Source organism: Chinchilla lanigera, unplaced genomic scaffold (genome assembly GCF_000276665.1).
Source record: "Chinchilla lanigera isolate Chin_1 unplaced genomic scaffold, ChiLan1.0 scaffold00037, whole genome shotgun sequence".
NCBI classification, from domain to species: Eukaryota; Metazoa; Chordata; class Mammalia; order Rodentia; family Chinchillidae; genus Chinchilla; species Chinchilla lanigera.
In genome coordinates this window covers 3,043,265-3,065,583 of record NW_004955438.1, presented here as the reverse complement: position 1 = coordinate 3,065,583, position 22,319 = coordinate 3,043,265, and the positions used below count along the sequence as shown (strand labels likewise).

The window sequence follows — 22,319 nt, the reverse complement described above, 5'->3', positions numbered from 1 at the left end:
CAAGACTGCTTCCCTTAAATATATGACTGTGAGTTCTCTTTGAAAATGAAACTTTTCAATAGGTCTGTGTCCTTATCTAGTTCCCCAAATGTCCTCATCTAAGTCCCTTCACAAAAGTCAGAAATATATACTATTTTATAGAAGACAAAATGTAGACTAGATATAAAATCTAGGATCCTCAGGGAAACCCACTTTATAATTGTAAAATCATTTTTGAGGCAGAAAAACCTGGAGTTACTAAAGGGGAAAGAGAAGGAAAAAGGCAAAATGCACACAAAATCCCCACTTGAAACTGAAGTCTGGTAAACACACATATTTTGCAATTTGTATGTTCTCTACCACTAGCACTTTAATAATCCTGATATTTAAATTTAGGCATAAAGCCAAAGATAAAAAATAGTCTGGAGGGATATGCTGAATACCAAGAGAACGTAAATGTGCATTTTATGAAGAATATTAGATTTTATATTAATTGGGCTTGGTATGTGGATTCCCACCTGCTCCTGTACTCCTTAAAATATAGAAGCACTTATCTTTCATAGTAATCAACACACTTCTAAAATGACCCTCAGATGAGCACCACAGTACCTTACTTAGAGCAGTATCCAGCACCTAGCCTTGCACAAGGGAGTGCTCAGGAAGTGTTAAATGAGCGAGTGGAATAGAAGATAGTATGAAAGAGGACAGAGCGACCTGGAGGAATGACCAAAGAGGGAAAGGGTATTAGAAGAGGGTTAATTTTATCTTGAAACACAATTCTAACCTGAGACTACTTTGGGTAACGCAGGCAGTTGTGGTCTTTGTGTTCCCAGTTCACAAAGGAGTTCAGCATTCTCTAGGCTGCCCTGGTAGAAAGACTATGGGTAAATCTTTAAAATAATTGATTTTTTAAAGATCAGCACCACCATAGGTAAGAAGAGAATGGAGGGAATACCAACGCTTTGGAGAATCTGAGTTTCTTGCGTCTGTCTCAGTGTGGACCCCACCACGGGGCAGGACTGCGAAGGGGAGGATGGTGGTGACAACTGACTAACAGCAGCTTCGAGGACTTTCCACCTCTCAGGAAATAACTGATGGCAAAAGTAGTTTAAAAAAACACCCTCTCCAGTCCAAAGGAGGTAGGTGGAGTCAAGGATCTAGTTTTAGCTTTATACTAGAATGCAGGGCAGAGAATACAGAGCATTCTGGAAAGGGGTTAGCAGGAAACCATCAGTAACAACCAGCAGACTCCTGGTGCTCTGCCTCCCACCTCCACCACCCAAAACATTTTTAAAAATTCCTACTAAGTAGGCCTTTGCCTTGGACTAAGGGAAGGCAAGTGTTCTCCAAGTTAGGAGAGATGTATTAGCAAAGCTCTGGGAGGTCTCCCGGTCTTTTCCGCTAGGCATTCAAAAGGTTACAGCCAGGATGCAGGAGGGGAGCCAGAGGTTGGGGTGTATTGTTCATTGCTACCTCTCTCGATTCCAAGCTGTCCAAACCATTACTTAAATATGCAAGGAGCCTACTTAATATAGATGCATCCACTCTCCAAGGCCCAAAGCAATGGGGTGGGACTTACTGAAGACAATGAAGAGTTGAATTCATGAGTTTTGTTATCTTAGCCAAGCCAGACCCTGGAGTTCACTGCATTCTGCAGCTCTGGTGGACGTGAGGGCCTTTTCTGGGATTCCTGACTGTTTACTGTGTTTTCCTTTCCCATCACACTGAATCTTATCAGTTGCAGACTAACGAGAAATTAGACTGGGAATCACTCAGAAAGGTTTACTATGGAATGCTGTGAATAACCAATCCCGAAAGAAACAGAGAAAGCACAAAAGAGGCATATTTAACCTGAGAAGAGCTCAACCCCTTTGTGTGTGTGTGTGTGTGTGTGTGTGTGTGTGTGTGTACAGTGGGGGCACTGATTCAGGAACCCCCAAGGGAAGAACTCTGTTCTCTAAATTCCACCACTTATACGCAGCTGCCTTTAACTGTTTACATCCTCAACAAAAATAGTGAGACCCTGCCAGCCTATAACCTCTAACTAATGCATAATCTTCATCTCCCTGCTGATCATTTACACTAATTAGCAAAATTTAGCTAATTATCACTGAGCATTTCTGTGTTTAATTATGGCTATTAGTAATAGTCTGTCTGGCTCCTCCCCATCCGTCTTCCCTCTTTTTCTCTCCTACCCTCTGCTCTAGTCTACGTCTATCTTACCAGCCACATTTTCATTTTGATGTAATTGCTCTTTTTGTGGATGTGACTTCTTCCTAGTTTATTTATTGATTTTCTTAAGCGAGAAAGCCTCCACCCCATCCAGCAAGAGTCACAGAGAAAACAGCAACCAGAGGAGAATCAAGTGCTCAAGTCTTCCCCCCCTCCAGAAAACTCTTCTACAAACCTCACAAGTTCTGAGTTACTTGACAATTCCATCAAATACATTTAAAGGAAGACCCCAAAACAGCCAGAGTGTGTGCTGGCATTTTCACAGTGTGCTTTCTCTTAACACTGCACATCCCTCAGGGCAGAACCCACAGCCAAGAGGCAGTGGAAAGAATCAACTTTCCAAATGGGGTCTGCACAATATAGGTCTTCAAAGCAAAGCTTGGGCAGGGACCCTTATACGGTTCGCATTTATGCTGGAGGGAGCATCATCCCTGCAGTCTGTAGCAGACTCTGTGTTAGCTTTTCCCCCACTATCAGGAGTGCATAGTAAACAAATCACGAGGCTCCTTCCTTTAGAACAGCTTACTACAGCAAGCTCCCACCTTAGCTGCAGACATTGCACTCTTAAGAGGGAATGTAAGCATCGCCTCCTCAGAGAGGAGTATATTTTAAAAGCCACGGGTCTCTTCCTACAATAGCCATGCAAAGGGAGATCATTTGAAGCAAAATATATTACACTTGTGTTGAGTGAACAAGCCCATTCACTCTACCTTTCATTGAAAGAACATTTGCACAAATGGTGCAATCAGAGTTACTATCATTTCCACTTGGGTAAGTGACACATGGACTTAGCCTGGTCTTACATATTGCTTCCTTTCTAATACTTAGGAACATTAGGTGTTCAGTGTTCGTGACAGCTGCTCTTTCTACCAGACATGTGGGCAAAGAAGGAGCGGCCAAAAGGAACAATAATGGCCAGTTATTAATTATATTTTCTGCCTTCTTAGACTCAGCTGCTCTCCCTTGACCTTTTCCACACAGATAACTTTACAGCAGTGCAATCAACTTTGGGCTGAGGATCAGAGGATGCCTACTGTCTGCTGTTTCCCCATGACTGGCTCCCAAACAAAACCAGAGGAAGGAAGAGCGAAAACAGCATTCAGGAAGGAGTTCTCAAGATGCAGCATCGGGACTTATCTGAGAAGTTGTGTGCCATTCAAGGAGGGCGGAGGGAGTGCGAGGCTGCAGAGGGGAGAGTGTGGTGTTTGCTCCGCTGTGACTGAAGGAGCTCAGAAGAGGAGAACCCTGTTAAGAAAAGTGGGGAACTGAGGGCAAAAGACACAAGCCTTTAGGAAAGAGTGGAAATTTTCTTCTCTCATGCACATGCACGGCTTTTCATCCTTTGCACTCTTTTTTATTCTTTTCCCACCCTGACACCAGCTGAAAGACCGAGTGGGTTAAGGAATCGCTATGCCCCATTAAAAAGATAAAGAGTAGAGAGACCCACCGTGCCCTCCTCGAAGGGAAACAGGAGAGCGATAGATAGAAATAGGCACTGAGTGATGCTTGCTGCTGTGGAAATGGTGCTCGTGCTGAGAGTGAGATCCCGGCGAGGAAGAGGAGGAGGAGGAGGCTACATGCGAGGAACTCCACACAGAGCTGACGATACATCCCCAGAAGAGGGACCAGATTCCAAGCGTCCAGGCCGGCCGGCGAGGAGGGCTCCGCCTCGCGTGGATTCTCAGGTGCATGGTCAACGGACTGGACCACTACAGATGGGCAGTTTAAATTCCAGCCAGTGAGGACTAATGAAGTTCATGGTGCCCAGGGGCCCATCATAGCAGGAGGAAGGGTTGCCCGATTTGGGGAAGAGGAAAGCAATGAGGGCTTCCAAGACAACGGTGAATTAGTTGGGGTGGGGGAGAGGGAGGCAAAGCGCCTCTTTCTTTTCCACAGCTGAAATTTATGATGCTAGAGTCCGCCCAGGAAGAGCAAACCTCCCAGGCAGCCCCGGCATGCCACACATGTCAGGGGAGGCTGTTTCCTGATCTCTGGCACCTCGGGTCTGATGACTTAAGCTGCACACTCCGGGAAGCCACTCGGGGAAAGGTGGAAACGAAGAAAGAGGAGGAAGCGGCAGGAGACCCAACTGGCTTCAAGCTAGTTTATTCCAACATCCAAGGAGTTTGAACATTTTTGTTTTTTCCTGTTTCGACTTCCACGCGATGCGATGCAGAACTGCCGGGCGGATCGGGCTGCAGGTGGGAGCGTCGCGTGTTCCTGGAGTCTCGGCGGAGGGGCGCGAAGCTGTTAACCCTGCGCGTTCTGGACGAGCGCCACGGAGCAGCCGCCGGCTCCCGGGTTCCCAACTGGGTGGAAGGAAGACAGCAGCCGCCGCCAGGGGAAGAGCAAGAAGGACCGGAGTTGAAAAGAGAGCGCGGAGCAGCCACCTAAATCCGGTGGCACTGGGCGGAGGGAAGTGGGGGGCGCAGTCGGGCGAGCGCGAGAAGAGACCCCGGCAGGCGGCAGCGGCGGCCGAATCGGGCGGGCGCCGGCGAAGCGCTGGAACCGGGCGGCACAGGTGAAGTGAAGCGAGGAGTTGGGGAGCCAAATTCACAAATGGGCAAGTCATATGCAAATCGCGCACTCCCGAGAGCAAATCAGTGCAGCCCGAGCGCTCTGCCGAGGGACTGGCTGGCTCCGGAGGAAGGAGGGGCCGAGCGACCCGGAATCCCGGCCCGCCCCCTTCAGCACACGCGCGTCCCCCGCTCCCGCGGGCCGCCTCGCCCCGGCAGAGTGCGCGCTGCGCCGGGAGTGCGACCCGCAGACCCCAGCTGCGCTTCCTCTGTGCCCTCCCGGCTCTCCTCCCAGGCTTGGTAAACCAAACTGGAGCGATTAAGGCGCCCTTTCCAATTTTACAAAGGACATCCAGGCTGCCGCTAAGGCCCAAGTAGCCCCAGCAGGAATAAAAATAAGACCAAGTAAGCAGGAGCGGCTGCAGGCGGCGGGGCGGCTCGGGCTCCTCCAGGCTGGTAGCCGGCGTCCGCGGCCACTCCCCCGGCCTGGGTCTTCCCCGGAACCCCACTTGCGGGCTAATGGAGAGAATCCGCGTCCTGGCTTTCGACAGCCAAGGTGATGGGGTGGCCCAGAGACTCCTCCGGAGGGTGAAATGTTCGGTGACTGGATCGGAGAAGTTGGCTTCCACGCCGGGTGGATCGCACTCTCTTGGAATTCAACGCCCAGAGGTTAGCGCCCGCTCGAGCTGGTCTTAGTCAAAATGCTTGCGAAGGAGCCAGGGTCCCACATGGCCCTCTTAGAGGTGACTGGCCTGTCCTAAGACTTGTTGCAACCCCTGGAGGGTGAAGTCCCAGAGAAGGTGCTGGGCACTTAAAAATATGGGTTGACCCCAAAGCTGAACCTGGTGAGCCTGAGGAGTGGCAGCCCCTGTCGGGGCCATCGAGGGCTCTCTGAGGGGACTTACCCAGCTGTGCTGGGAACAGTGACATTCTGGACCAAGTGGCCCCTCCCTACCTGGCAGGGCGCACTGAGTGGGGGAGATGCGTATCAGCAGCAGCCCTCCGGGTGGGACCCTTTTGTACCTGGGCCTTGCTCGCATTGACTTCCTCTTGTGCACTCGCCTTGGCTAAAAGCCCATTAATTACATTTCGAGGGAGAAAGGGGTGAAGGCTGTGGGGATAATACTTGCTAGTTAAACCACATACCATAGACGCATATGTACCATATATATGTAGTATATATGCATATACACACACACACACTGTATCTATTGCATTTAGGTGGCGGTTTTTTTAAAGTGCTCATATTACCTCCTGCTTTCCTCTCCAACTCCCTCACCAGAGATAAAGAACAGGGATTATGACAGCACTATTCATCCTTGGCACACCCCAAGGAGATGACCAGGAAGCAGCTTTAGGTCGTTCCGATAGATGGAGACACCAAACCTGCGAGAGATTTCTCCTGAAGGTCAGATATCAAGCCCATTGCAGAATTTACTGCTGTCACTTGGATTCTGGTTATGAAATTGGTGTGCTCCTCAAGTTCCATGCTGCCATGGTCAGTGGTGGAATAAGTCATTCTACTATCCTGGTTCTCAGGTCTAGGTGATCCAAGGTCCACAGCCTCTGAGGGAAATGGTCCTGTGACGAGGTCTTTCACGCCTGTGGGTGGCAGCTTAAAACACAAGGCCTTAAACTCGGGAGCACAGAACGAGGGTGAGGGTGGCATATGAACATTCAAATCTCGGTTTCTTCTACAAACTGTAGAAGATACTGCCTCCCTCACGAGCTGGTGGGGGTTTTAAATGAGACACAGCCTCTGGGAGGACACAGAACAAATAGTGGTGGTACTCTTTGTTCACTGGGAAAATAAACTGATGCTCCAAGATGCTTAGTAGTATGTGCTTAGGGTCTTAGGCCACTTTGGTAAGGTCAGGAAAACAATCATAGTATTCTAAATATCGTCCCTTAAGATACATGCTAATTTCCATTAGATTCATCCCTGACTTACTCCTGCCAGAAGGATTCCCACTAAACTCTAAAATCATTCTCATTTCCTATCATTGTCTTAAAGGACCTAAATAACTATATTTCTGCCTAATATTCCAACTTGTCACCTGCCAGATACCCCTTACTTGTTACCCTGTCATCCCCAGACCTTCTTTCTCCTCCTTGAATATGCCAAGCTCTTTTCCAACCCAGTCCCTTTAAGGTCTTGCTGGTTCATTTGGTCTGGGAGGTTTTCCCCCGGTATTTTCATGTAACCAGCATATTTCGAGTGTCATCACCTTAGAGGTGCTCTCTGGCCCTCATCAAAAATTAGGTACTGCTACCCGCATGAACATTCTATTCCATTACCCTGTTTAGTATCTTTCGCAGCACTCTCTATTTTCTCAAATTGTTTTGTCTGTGGTCACTCTCCTCAAAAAAGATGGTGCGCTCCTTGATGGCTGAGCCTGTATCTTCTCCCCCAGATCCCCTGTGTGTAGAACAGCGGGCAAGTGCATCACAGGAGCCCAGTAAATGCTTGTCCAGTGACTGAATCCCACAAACCCACTGCCATATATTTTTATGCCATTAGTTCCACTGACCCACTTATCTGGCTTTAGTGACACTGACCCCCAGAGACAAGCTCCCAAGAGTTGGCGTGCGGAACACCTATCTATGTACTGTTTTTCTTCTTTTATAAATTGGCACTGAGCATAGAAAACTCTATTTTGACTTCACCCCAAGGAAGCTACATGGATGTACTTTCCAACTGATAAACTGCATTACACAGACTTTCCAGATGATAAACTGCACATCCTTCACAAATGTAATACATTACACTTTCCCCTGTTCCTTCTCCCTTACTCTAGTGAACAAAATCCTAAATTCCTAAGCCCCATTCTTTAGGTCTAGTGGAGTTTACATTAGGCGGATATATTAAATGCACTTTTGGGAGTTATAATCTCCAGAGACACCTTGTGAACACTGCCTGCAGCTACAATTCCAGCTGAAGAATTGTGTTCAATCAAATGCTTCCTCTTCCCTCCAAAGCCCTCTTCCTTACTGAGTTCCTTCATTGAGAACATTGGGAGATCATGTACGCAATGACAGGATGAAGATGACAGTCCACTTTTTAGGATAGAGCAGAAACAGATTTCAAAATGCCAAGCACATGTAGATTTGAAGTTGGAAATATAAATAATTTCACAGGAACAACGATACTTAGCCCTACTTGAATAAACACCATGAAATCCAAGCCATACTCTTTGGAAACTTTCATTTCTGAATGGAAGACAGGTTCAAAAACCCCTATAGCTGGATCCACTAGGTCTATAGCTGGGTTTCTCTGTTACTTCAGACTTAGAATTTGCTATCATGAAATTCCCTTGTTGTTCTTTTAATTTTTCCTATTCTTTCTCCTTCAGGAGAATCTCCCAAGGTAAGATATGAGAGTATGTGGCCTCTGATTCTTCATTTTGATTTGTCCCTGTCCTTCAACTACTAAGTAGTCTAGGGAGTTTATTCTTGGGCTTCTGAAATAAGCCCCTTGAGTGTACTTAAATGTGTCAGGCATCGGGAACCTAATGCAACGTTGTCCTGTCCGTCATCCTCACAGTACGCTTTATCTGCTCACATGCCTCTTCTCACTTGGACAGACTCTGACCTGCCATTTCATTGCCAACAGGAGACAGTGGTCAAATTCGTTGTTGCAGCCTCTTCTAATGTGATTGCACATACTCAAGAAGACCAGAACACACTGGAGCAGCCTATCCCTGTGTGAAATGGAAGCTGGTCAGTAAAGATGAGCCTCTTTACCCCAAAGTTAAAGAATATCAATCTTTACTTTTTCTTTCCACAGGGCTCCAAATGATTATTTAGGCAGACACACACGCACACACGCACACACAACAAACACGTACAAACTAAACTCCCATAATGAGAAATGAAATAAAAGTCCTGAAAAAATACAGGTGACTGTTAACATGACTATAAATATATCCAAGGGTTCCAGGGACACCATAAAACAGTCAAACTTTGCTTTATTTTATGCCAGTAGATTTATTTATAGTCACATAATTCCTCCTTCTGCTCATTTATTTAAGAAAGCCATCCTACAAAAAAGATTTTGATTATATTTTCCATTTAGGAGTATAAAAAAGATTTACCCTTTTAAACATAATTCTTATTGTGTCTGATTTTTTTAAAGCAAAGGACAATGGCGTTCCTGTATGAATTTGTAGCTCAGCGAACACACATGTTACTTCTCTTTCTTTCACTTATTCTTCTTACAAACACCCGTAGCTGTTCCTGCATCCTCCTTGTGGCTAAAGTAGGGATAGTTTGAATGTTGAGAAAAATCTCTCTGGGAGGTTTTCCCAGATCTCTTAAGTTTGGTCTATAGGGTTGAGATATTTACTACATTAAATTTTTAAACATTTCTTGAAAAAGAAGAAAAATATGAAATGTTCTTTAGCCAGCCTCCTTGGAAGGCCAAGTGAAGTTATGGCAATAAAGAAACAATATTTTTTCTTTTCCTCAAAGAGAGAGCTCAGTTACTTCCCCAAAGAGAAATTTTGCTTTTATACCCCCATTAGAGTTCACTAAGCTTATGCTGAGTATCAGAGGTCTAAGTATTTTATCCTCAGTACCATGAAAATCTCTGTGCAGTTTTGAGGAATCTAATAAAATTCATTATCATCATACAATAACAGAAACAATAATTTCATTTCTGTATCAGTAGGATAAATTAACAAATCAAAGACCTGGAGGATAGTTCAAAGAGTATGTACAGAGTTACACATTGGGCTTTGGTGCTTGGCAGCCTAGATTCAAATTCTGATTTCACCAGTTAGCTGCTGTAAAAAAATACAGACAAGGTCCTTAACTTCTTTATACTTTAGCTGCTCCATAGTAAAATTGTTGTGAAGATTTAAACAATATATGTAAAGTGGGTATAAACAATGCCTGACACACAGAAAGTGATCACTAACTGCATAATAAATATAATAATTATTATTTTACTATTACCCTCCTTTTTTTTCTCCATGTAACTATGTGATAGTTATCCTTGTGAACAGTAACTTCTTCTTGTTTATACAAGTCTCCGGGAGGATTAATAAGGAAACTGCTTCATTAGCAATTCCAATTTGCTTTGCAAATCTTTTGTAGGGAAGGGGGATAGCTTCATACATCCTTCTAACGGATATCATTCAAGTCAACCCCAAGATAATATAGTGCAAAATTGGTCCCAGAACTGATAATAATGGCTGTAAGAATCTAGCATTGTTTCTTAATTGTTTTTCAGGGTAGATTGGAACTCTCAGAATCCTGATTTGCTTTGGGATCTGAAAGGGGTCTCTTACTACTTCTCTTTCTGATCTCTGCATTTCTTACTTTCTTCACTCAAATGAAAAATATAATCTAACTAGCCTTTCCCCCAGAAGACATACATTAGAAATCCTTACTGACTTCTTTGGAATTTTGTGGAATTTTATTATTATTTAACAGTTGTTAAAGGTACCTCTGAACTAGTTTTCACTCAGTGTAGAAACTATTTCCCTTGAATTCCGCTTTGGTGCATCAATTCACTTATCTTGTAAAAATTAAGTTTATGCTTACTATGTGCAAGACACTGGATGAAGACCAGGATACCAGGGAGTAAAGAAGAGATGTCAGGTTTAAGAAGTAAAAGCTCTAGCAGAAAAAGAATGCCTACCAAATAAAATAAAAACAAACAGTAAACTCCATCCATATGTATAGCTTCCCAAATACAATAAGTGCTATAATAAAGATATAAGTAAAGTATGCAGAACAGCAAGTAGAATTAATCTGCTTAGGGAGGAACTAAGGAACTATCACAAAGGATTTGATTGACAAACAAGATGCCATGTGAACTGAGTATCACAAGACTAGAATTCAAATTCTGGGGCCACTACTTACTATCTGAATGACTTTCAACAACTGCTTTAAACTTTCTAAATGTGTTTCCTGAACAGTGCAGTCATGAATAATCCTTACATCATGGAATGATTTTGAGGACTCAGTGAAAAGCTACATATTCACACCTTGGTATCTGACTGCTTTGAAACTCATCAAATTTGGTAATGGACATATTTTGACATAAAAATTTTGTCCCAGTACTTGTGATTTTGTATTTGATGTGCAAACTAGGATACCTCAGTTTTGATTGCCTCACGATTCATTACCCTTTTCAGCCAAATCTATCTGTATGGTATTCCTCCAACCGACCAGAAGCAAGTGTCTATCTTACTGTTCCGTGAAGAGCACACTATCTGAGATAGAGGACCAAGATCTAGAGTAAATGGGCACTTTCCACTTGATGCTCTGCAGTCTCAAATTCACTTAACAGAGAAATCTCAAAGAGTAATGAGATGAATGTTCTCCTAGCAGAAGGTACAAAGTTTTATCTACACAGCTTCAGAAATGTGTGTAAGATGGGTAATAAGGGCATTTCTCAGGGATATTAAAAATTTAGCACTTTCTAAGCCTGATGTTGAGTCGGGATGGGATTGAGTTTTAGCATAGGTAGGAGGAGCAGGCTGTTCTTAGAACAGATATTACAGCACTGATATTATATTTTAGCATTGATGATATGTATGTCTCCCAAATCTACCATTTACAATCTGGACAAGCAGAATTAGTTGTTCTTTTCTGTCTTTTCTATCTTCAAAAAGCACAGTTCTGATAACAATTGTCGTATTCTATTATTACCACTTGGTTTACGTACAGGTTCCCTATGCAATTCATACAGAAATTATGTAGGGAGCCAGGGTCTGATCCTAAGGCCAGACAGAAGTTCTAGGGCAAAATTAAATCCAAACCTTTGCTCTATTATTTACTAGCAGTCTGACCTTGGGTAAGTTACCTAGCTTCTGAAAATATGCACACTCATGGGCAAGATATATATGATCAGATCCCCTAGGATAGGATGGTACTAAAGTTAGAGAACGCACTATGGATGTTCATGCAGTACCATTGGGATACGATAGAAAACTCCAAAATGCACAAGCATCTCATATATGGAAAAATATTCCAATATTTGGAGATGTAACAAAATCAGAAAGGATGACTTGCAGCGCAGTGATTTCTCCATTACAGGAAATGTTTAAGTCGTAGATGCCTATTAAGAGACCATGCATTCTTGTGTCTGGGTCTGAGCAACTTTGTTGAAGAAGGCAATGTGTAATATAACAACCATTGTTGATTCCTATCATCTCATTTTGAAATCCTGTATCATTTTTGTTGTTTATGTGTTGTTTTTGTCTTCACTGTTCTTGTTTCATTACTGTTTTCTTTTCCCTTTAAAATAAAACAAAAACAGACCCTGAAGCAAAAGTATGGTGTATATAGCATCTAACTTCACTTTGAAATTTAAGATTACATGGCCAATTAAAGTTTTCTTTGAAATTTCTCTTTGTCCTCTACTTTTGCATTTACTTAAATGTTTCCCTTGATCTTATTTTGAAATTAAAACCCAACACCTGGATGTTGCAAGACTGAAGTATGTTCCTGTTTATTAAAACTTCATATACTGAGGTTAGGAAGCTTGTTAGGCTTCTATAAAGTGAATCTAAATTTAAGCAACATTGTTGAACTAGAACTTCATTTTTCATTACCGCATGCAGTACAAGTTATCTCTAGACATATTAACAATTTTATATTTCTATTTTAAAAACCAAACATTTTTCCCTACTAGCAACACCTACACAACTGCTGTTCCTGTGAACTAAGAGGGCATTTTTCACTGGTAAGAAGTATGGAAAGAGGATGATGGCTTGCTTGCCCTACTGTCCCTTACCTCTCAGCAGGAAATCCTCATGGACTAAACATAAAATGAGTCCATTTAAATGAAGACATATGGCTTGAGAACCCTGGGACAGAAAACAGAGCTGCTTTGCTCTTTCTAAGCAGTATAAGGCTATGTGTTCTCAGGAACTGGTGCAGAAAAGAATTAAATTAGGAATTGAGGAGACGCTTAAATTGGAGAAACTGAGATACAGAGACAGAGTGAGAATTGTTGAATACTACATAACATGTGAATGTTAGAAGAAGGTTGGAATACTCTAGATTCTACAGTAAGCTTCTGTGTATAGCTCCTATGACAACATGTATACCAATAGAAAATAATTATTGAAACATAATAATATGGCAAGAAGGCAGTTCACCATGAGAGAGGGTTTACAACCACAACAATAGGACAATAAGAAACCCAAAAACGTGACATAACAGAAAAATGTGAAATTAATTACCAAAATAATCAAGTTGAAATGATTAAATACAGATCATAGGAAAGCAGAGGGGAAAATGATATATGGTAAAAGGCAGACATCAGAAAGAACTAAACTTTCTTGAGAAGGGAGCGTGGTTAATTTTTTTTTAAAACCAGCACTTAGATTATGTAGATGTAGCTGAAGAGAAAATTAATGAATTGAACAACAGAACTTAGGAAGGCTCCTAAATATAGCACAGAGAGAAGAGGAGAATTAAGAAAAATAAGAGATTAAAATTTATAAATGATCAAGGGGAAACTCCAACATACATTTATTATAGTGAATTCTACAAGACAGCAGAGAAAATAGGGGACAGGAAATATTCAAAATGAAAATGGCTGAGAATTTTTCATATTCTGATAATGTGAGATTTTATATTAAAATCCCTAAGCAGGAAAAAAGAGCCACATTTTGGACTATTATACTGAAACAAAGAACAACCAAAGAGAAAATTTAAAAATCTGTAAATCAATGTATTATTTCTCATAGAGCTTGGAAATCAAGGAATATAGTGACATTCTGTCAAAAGAAAATGTTTGTCAATCTAGATTTATAGAGCTGGGCAAATCTTCTGAAAGCGAAGACGTACTAAGACATTTTCAGATAAGCAAAATTTGGCAAAGTCTGCCAGGCTATCTCTGGAAGAATGAGTGAAGGATGCATTTTAGTGTGAAGATAATGATCCCAGAGAAATTAAAACGTGAGAGGGGCTGGAAATATAGCTGAGTAGTGCGATTCCTGGTACCAAAAAAAGAAAAAAAAGTGAGAAAAGCAACTAGTATGATGTGAATTAATAACAAGCATTGCATAACTACCAGTCCTACAGACACCACCAAAAACAACAACCAATTTGTGGTTGCTTTAAAATAATAATAGCCAACATTTGCTTAATATTCATAAGTCTGGTGTTATTATTATTACTACCTTATTTTACAACTGGGAAAAAGAATACACAGGTTTTGACCTATCCATATTCACATAGCTTGTAGCTGCTACAGTAGGAGTTGAACTCAAGCCTCGTATCTACCGAGTCTATGGTCTAAATTACCTTACTATTCTATTGGTAAATTCAATACAACTAATGTATGTGCATTCCAAGTCATTCTTTAAAAGGCTAATGTTTACATCTTACTTTTTATTTGGTCATTTTCTGTAATATGGCTGTGGATGTGACTCAACTTCTACCACGTGGATGAGGACCTTTCCATATCTTTTCCTTTTGGTCAACATCTGCCAAAAATATTAGTGAAAATATTAATTTAGCTTTTCTTTTTTCAACTGAGATCATGTATTGATGCTTATACAAGGCAGAGAGTGATGCTGTACCTTGGATTAGAAATGTCACCCCAAAGGCCCATGTGCTACAGCTTGGCCACACATGGTGGCAGATTTGGAAGTGGTGGAACCATCAGGAGATGAGTCTTAGTGTAAGGAACTTAGGTCACTGTGATATGTCCTCAAGGTGAACTGTGGGACCCTAACGTTTTCACCTTCCTTTTTTGCTTCCTGAGCATGTGATGACCAGCATGTTCCACTATGTACTCCCTGCCATCACTATCCAACACCTCCTTCAGAGGCCAGGAAGAAATGAGTCTGTCCCATTCTGGACTGGGACTTCTAAAAGTGTAAGCCAAAATAAACCTTTTCTTCTTAAAAGTTGATTATCATGGACATTCTGTTACAGTTTTCTGAAGCTGATTAATACAGGTGATTTTCTCTCTCATAAGAAGCTGTACCGATCCATACTGAAGACAGTGTATCTCAGAAACTTGGATCTGTGGCTGCAGTAGAGAGACAAGACAACCTTACTCTCAAATCAAATTCCAACTGACTTGGTAATATTAGCTAGAAATAATGGAAAGAAAAAAGGAAAGAAGGTGGGGGGAGAAAGAGGGAGGAAAGGAAGGAGGGGAAAGACGGAGAGAGAGTTAGGAAAGCAGGAGGGGTGAGAAAGAGAGAGAGAGAGAGAGAGAGAGAGAGAGAGAATGAAAATGTTCTCACACAGGATATATTTTTATACCAAAAATATCATGAGGAAAACATTTAGCCCAGGACATGTAGCATTTAGTCCTAAATCTGAATGCAACCAGTAATATTGTCTCCAAATATATAAAGCGTACATTGATAGAATAATAAAAAAGACAAATCCATAATCAAAAACTGGAATATAAAATATAAAATATATGTTTCTTGGGGTAAATGTTTTTGTTCTTTGATCATTCTTCATTCTCTATAAGGTAGAACAAGCTGAGCAAGTTAAATGCTTAACAGCAATAGGATGAATAGGTTTATTATATCCCCCTTAAAACTAAGATAAACTAGAAAAATGAATAGGGTCATACCCAATTTAAATAGCATTATTAGCAGACTAGAAATAGCAGACATATATCCAACCATGTACAAAACACTTAGAGAATCCTAGTCTTCCAAGAACACATGGAACACAGTGCAAAAAGCACAAATTCTGTGGAATCAATTTATTATTCCATGTATACATGATGTACTGTATATATTATGTGATATTCTTTATCATCTATCCACAATGCAATGCTAGCCTAAGGCATTGGAAAGAAGAAAAAATAAACATAATGTTTAATTAAAAATTAATTAAATGGTATATTTCTCTTAAATATAAATTCATGTATGTCTTTAATTATCATTCCTGCATAATAATGGAATATTAGAGGAACATTTTCAGAAAGAGACTATGGCTAAATATTTCTCTCTCATTCTGTTTTCTGTCTTTTCATAACTATGTTCTTTGTAAGTTATCCAACATGCATGACAAGATGTTTGCTCTAGAATGAAATAGAAAAAATAACATACAAATTATTTTCTCAGAATGTTGTCTATTAGATAGTAATTGGCTTACAAACCTGATTGCTCTCATACAACTTCTAAATATATATAAAAATTAAATTATACTCAAAGCACTTACAGTAGCTATTGTATTATCCTTGTCCCCACTATCTGAAAATTAGAAATGTGATGTGGGCTTACATTAAATGAATCCACAGTATGCCCTATATTTAAATAACTTTTAGTGGTTTATTTAAATGTTGGAGTCTTCTAAGATATAAATAAGTTTACTCTTAAGTCTCTCTTACAATTGAAGTCAAAGCTCTGTTTATACTAAAAGTTTCTCCTATCTTTTTGTAGGACAGAGTGCATCTTCAGAACACTGACACCATACTTGTTAATATTTTATGAATAGAGATGTTCATTTTTTGAGATTTCCAGTCTTTGCTCCAAACCCATCACATAGAAAAAATCAAGTAGAACTTTAAATTGCACTGCCCAACCTCAGAACTGGATGTAGGAAAATACATCTGATGCTCTTTGGGTTATGAGCCTATGAAAGTAACAAACCGAGGAACAATATTCCAAAATAGGATTTTGATACAATTAATACCATCTGTAACAGTGGTAACCATCAATCTTACAATCTACAAGAGAAAGAGAAAGAAGAAGAAGAAAATCATGTGTATATAAGACTTAAAGTCAGAAGGCTTTGAGAAAGTCATATAAGAGAAAATCCATCATTTTGTCCCTCTAAAGGAAATTTTCAACTAAAAAAAGGACTGTATTATGTAGGATTTCCAATGGTTTAATATGGTGAAGGAAGAGGACAACTACTGATCCTACTTTAGAAATGCAAATATCGGGATTTTAATCTTGGGATCTAACATTAATTGCCAGAGATTTAGCAACTCACTTCATCATGGGCTGCTACATGTACATTCATAGGTTTTTAAATTTGTAACAGTAAAAACTGAAGTTAAAGAGCCACATAATTTTGGAATAATAATTTCTAGAGTGCTTATAAGTATTTACTTCCTCTGTCACACCACTCTCCTGCTGGGCTTGACCGACAACTCTCCTATTAATTTTAAGCAAATAAATACAGATAACAAAGTCTTTACTGTGAGTCCCCCAAGAATAAAAGACAAAAAACCAGCATTCACAAGGGAGGAGCAGAGAAGCGATGGGAGGGCAGAAGTTCTCAGCAGCATATATCTTAGCCCAATTCAGGCAGAGCACGAGCCTTTTCATCCCAGGGAGTGTGATGAGGGAGTAAAAGCATCGCAGAGGGAGTCATTGTGCCTGATAGATGTAATTTCCTAAAATGTATTCCTTGTCAGCGTACAGAAGATGGATAGAGAGAAAGGTCAGCACATCTGAAGTGAAAAGGACACAAGGACAGGTTGCTGCTGGGTGGTGCCGTATATTCTTGGTAGGTGGGTCTGTAAGACCACTAACTTACAGCCTTACTCATCACTAAAAATTAAATAGTCAGAGAATTATGGTGAAGGGTTAGGAATAAGAACAGCCAGCAATTTTCTAATCCTCTTCTTGAATGTTTCTTTTCCTCTCACGCCAGTACGAGAGGAGCTGGGGGTGGGGTGTAGAATGTCTTTTGCTTTGTGAGTTACTCAGCAGGTGGTGGGAACTAAATGTGGCACTGGGGGAGCCAAACTAAATAAATATATTAAAACTACAAGAAACTCTTGACCTTTTCTTCTCGGCCCCCATTCTCCCACTACAGTTAAATAAAAATTAGAAATAGCAGAAATAGCAACCTGCAACTGCCCCTACCCCACTTACCAGATGTGGAGGAGACTTTTGGTAGCTTGAGTCACATCATGTAAAGATGATTACATGCATGGCCCCAAAGAAAACAAAAACTAACTTATAAATTATTAAAATGCCTTCCCTCCAATTTACTCCAGCTCTCATGGCACATACTTAACCAGTACCCTTGATGACCAATTCCAATGTAAATATCTGTGTTGCAAGAGAGATAGAACCCTTAAAGAGATGGATGAGGTTATTACCTCTTAAATGAAGTCTTAAGGGTGGGGCCCTAATCCAACAAGACTAGCATCCTTATAAGAAATGGAAGAGACTCGGCATTGTGGTGCATGCCTATAACTCCAGCACTCAGGAGGCTGAGGCAGGAGGATTGCCATGAGTTTGAGGCTAGTCTTGGCTATATGGTGAGTTCAAGTCCGCCCTAGACTACAGAGCAAGACCCTGTCTCAAAACAAACAAACAAACAATAAAGAAATGGAAGAGGCACCAAGAGTATATGGGGACAGAAGGAAAAAGAAAAGACCACATAAAGCCATAGAGAAGGCAGCTATCTACAAGACAAGGAGAAAGGAGGCCTTGGGACACTTGACTTTCCAACACCTTGATCTTGGTAATTCCAGGCTCTAAAACTGTGAGAAAATAAATTTTTGTTTTTTAGGCCACCTTGCTTGTGGTACTTTGTAATGACAGCCCAACCATGGATATTTCCATCCATGCAATAGCAAGAGAATACTACTAAGGGATGATGTTAAGGGCACTAACATATAGCTTCTGAGCTGCAATGAATGCTAATATGAAATTTTTGTGTCCTTCCACTTGAGGAATGGTCAAGAAGCAGGGAGTGAGTTGAATCCCATTTCCTTTGTAGTGCATCATTAAGACTGGGTCAAACAAACAGGTCAGAGAAAGTGTGCACGCACACAGTCACGCATACATAGTTATACACAGCTAGAGTGCACAAATATCCTCCCACCTGCCTGCAAAGACTAAGCGAGCAAGTCACAGTAGAAGTCCCCAAAAGGCAAAACAGGCTGAGAACTTTGACCTCATACCTATCAGTGCTGATATGGACCCAGGAACCCTGGACTTTTGCAGGTCTCCGGGCATGTCAATAGACACTGGCCTTCTCTGAGAGGGAGAGCTCCTGCCTGCTCCAAAGGGCCTCTCTGTATGCAGCACTTGCCCTCACTGTGTGCTCCCCTGATTGGCATTTGTTGGTCTCCTTATTCTTGAAGCAGAAATAAGTATCTTAACTTTTAGTAGATGCCCTAGGACTTTGATCATTTATTAAAAAGATGATCCTTTTTCCTTTCTTACTTCTCTTTCTTCACTGTTCCTGTCCTTTTCCCCTTCTCTTTCTTTTTCCTGGTGTCTCAGAATTCAGTGACCAGAGACCAGCTCTCAACAGTCATCCTGAAGGCCTGTGCATGTACAGGAAGCATTTCCTGTAGCTGAGGCCTGAGATACCCTGCAACTTACTCTGACGCCAAGGCCACACTTCCTCCTTTCTCCTACCTCTTAGCATCTGAAAGTCATACAATGGGCTGGGTGCATTTATGCAAGAGGAGAAGTACAACTGCACAATAAGATTCCCTGATGATTAGCCCCAAACTGCCAAATTCTCAAAGCCCAGACCAATTCTTCTGCCCCAGAGAAGTTACAACTCACCCAGGCTTGTGGTTTCACTAGTAGCCAGAGAGAATTCCTGGTGCTGAAGAAGAAAATCCATTCTGGAGGCTGAATCATTGCTTCCCATCCTCTTTACTCTATTGAGATTTTGTCGTTCTCTCACATCTCTCAATCACTTCTGCTGTTCTTGACCTTGATCTTCTTGGCCATGATTATATTTCTGGCCCTTGCTTGCATTAGGCAGTTAATGCCCTCTTACCTGACTTAAACATTTCCTTGTCCATGAAATACCCATTAACCCTCAAGTCAGAATAAATCCTTGCTTTGCTGTGCAAATTCCAAACATTTGTCTAGAACCAAGCAGACATGGGCCATGAATGCAAATCTGCATACACATCTGCCTCCTTCCCTCACAGAGGGTCTTGACTGGGGAGATGAAAATTCATTCAACTTTTCTTACATTTCTTGCCCTTGAAGGACCAAGTACTTAAGAAAGGGTATTGAAAGGAACTGAAAGGAATTATGTTCTGCTTTTTATCTTTATTAACCAACAAAGCTCCATTTATTCAGCTTTCACTCCTTCTCTCTTTTAGTCCCTGTTCCCTCATATACATCTAACCTCCTCTTTACCTTATCCCAGCAATCCAGAACATCACTTTACTGTATCATTTCCCATCAGGAGCCCCTTATTTTTGCTGCTGAGTTCCAGTTTAAACCCCATCTTGGTGGGGGATTCAAGGACTACTCGGGCTGGAATCTCTGGCTAACATAGAGGTGATTGGGCAGTCTTGATGATATTGGTCAAAGCTAGAATGGTAATAAATGTGCTACTAGTATGCCAATATATATCCCTTTAAAAAATCATTTCCTATATGGCCAGATATCTGATGACAATAGCTCTAGACTAGTACATGGAGAAAATTCTGGGTTAGGAAGTACTTGAGCTCTAGAATTAGAATGCACCATTCCTCTGGGCAAACATAGTGCACAGTCTGAGAATTTACAAAGTAACTTTAAAATCCAACCCTTTTGAAAACTAAGGTCTGCCTTCTCCCCTGTTACGCTGTGGGTGGTAAGTGGGGTGGTGATATGACTATGATATCGGGACTTCTATTTCTGTAACGTGTCAAGGATGCTGAGGAATTCAGCCCCCAAACTGAGAAATACAGAATAACACCAGATCCTAAATCATGCAGAGACAATGTACACCTATGTTGTGGGAGGCTGTGGAGGTGGGATGAGGGATTTGTCATAAGTACTCCCCACCACAGGCCTGTGTTGTCCACTTTAGCCTAGTTTTGTGGACCTTCAATGGGAGAGAGTTTTCTCTCATTAAGTTTTAAAAAGTAATCTCTTTATTTCACTGTTCTGTTAAAGAGATGTAATCCTTCCACCCTGTCAGCACCCAAGCCTTGTCTGTCGTTTTTTCTATTCTTAGCACATTACTCAAGTGTAGCTACAGTCCTACAAAATAATAGAGATTAAATTATTTTCAAATATAAAGAAAGTATGTATTTCTCTATAAGAAATAGGATTTGTATCTCTTTAAGGTAATGTTATAGGGTAGTTATATATTCTTATGTATCAGCAATATGAGACAGCAATGAAATAGAAAATAAATTTATAAGGTAAATTTCAGGGCAACTTAAGACCAATACTAGCACTCCACAGCTTGAATGCACCAGCAATGGCCTCCAGTCCAATTGAGCAAATGGTATTTGCACATCACAGGCAGGGAAAGAGAAAGAGATAGGACACCAGATGAAGAAGTGAGTTTGTGTTTCTTACAAAGTTCTAATATTTCCATGTAAGGTACCCAAGATACTTCCATGTTTTATCCCAAAGACAGAAGAATATTAACCTCAGACTACATTTTTATACAACGTTATGACTCAAAGTTGAAGAAGAAAAGCTAAGTATAAATACACAAGGAAAAACTAAAGCATTACTCTATTTATGTTAGAACCATGGTGATGTTTCCTGCAGAGAAATGTCTTTAAAAAAAAACACTAGAGAGGCTATAAATAGTAGCCACAGAAAAAGTTCTACACTTGAAAGACAGAAGTTTTGTATATGGGATCACGTGAAACAGAAGGTAGGAAAAAAGAAGAGCTTGGAAGAAAAACCAGCACCCTCTCTCCTGTAGCTGTAAACAGCAGATAAGGAAGTCCACTCCTTTTGACATACATTATTCCTTATTTACCAGCATGAACAAAAGCTCACCGCTTCTCCTGCCCTACAAGGGACAAGCTAACGATAGGATGCTGAGACCGTTTTACAAGTAGCCACCAGTGACTACACAGTGGTGATTCTCGTCTGCACAGGTGCTTCTTATCTCTTTCTGCAAGTATCTCAACCTGGGCTGCCTACAGAAGAATCAAGAAAAGGAAAGGTGAGGAAACAATGAAACTCATGATTGTAAGCGCCTGTTCCGTTTGAAGGACATCTGATTCCACTGTGCTTGACACCACTTGTATCTCCACTCCCTTCTGCGTCCTAAAAGGGACAGGCATAAATATTGAAGAAAAAGATCAAACTTTCTTTTGGGGGGCTATTACTTCTCTTAATAACACATCCTCTTTTCTCAGCTTGTTTCTTTCTGGGGTAAATATTTTTATTTAGGGATCTGATTCACACAAGGGACTGGAATGAGTTGAGACCAATGACATATCTAACCAGAATAAAGGTCTAGTTAACAAAGTCTTTTACCAAAAATTATCCCAGACCAGAAAACTCATAAAACTAGAACTGACTCTCGGAGAAATAATGAAACTACATCCTTTGGAAATTCTCTGTTGATTAAGTATCATTATTTCTTTGAGTTAAGAAAAGAAATCAAGTCTGAGTTCACAGAAACTTGAGGGAAAGCTGTTACTTCAAAAATACAAGAAGTGATGATACATAAATTTTGTGATCCTAACGTAGAAAGTTTTAAGCATGAGCATGATACAAAAACGTATTATCTGATCTGGTAGTGGAGTGGGTAATTTACTATCATCAAAAGATCAATGGTACAAATTTGAAAACTAGAAGCAAACTTGACTCTACCATTTCTTCCAAGCATTATATCTTAAACAGACCAATTCACTGTGTCTGTGAGAAGTCTTTCATAGTGGGGTAGAAAACATAACAAAAGAGAATGGTCACAACT

At 41.0% G+C, this 22,319-nt stretch overlaps 1 protein-coding gene across 23 annotated transcripts in view; it reads right to left on the bottom strand.

The window, feature by feature from the left end:
• Positions 1 to 22,319, bottom strand: part of Nrxn3 (neurexin 3) — a 1,559,809-nt gene that overhangs the window by 518,088 nt on the left and 1,019,402 nt on the right. Inside the window, exon 1 of one of the 23 annotated variants that reach the window (XM_005390228.2) lies at positions 3,659 to 4,740. The exons of 19 other annotated variants lie outside the window; for them this stretch is intronic. In XM_005390228.2, the coding sequence (XP_005390285.1) occupies positions 3,659 to 3,902 (244 nt within the window). In that variant the 5' untranslated portion in view covers positions 3,903 to 4,740. Of the gene's footprint in view, positions 1 to 3,658; positions 4,741 to 22,319 lie in introns of those variants that run through there. 3 more of the 23 variants (XM_005390226.2, XM_005390227.1, XM_005390229.2) reach the window with 3 other exon arrangements.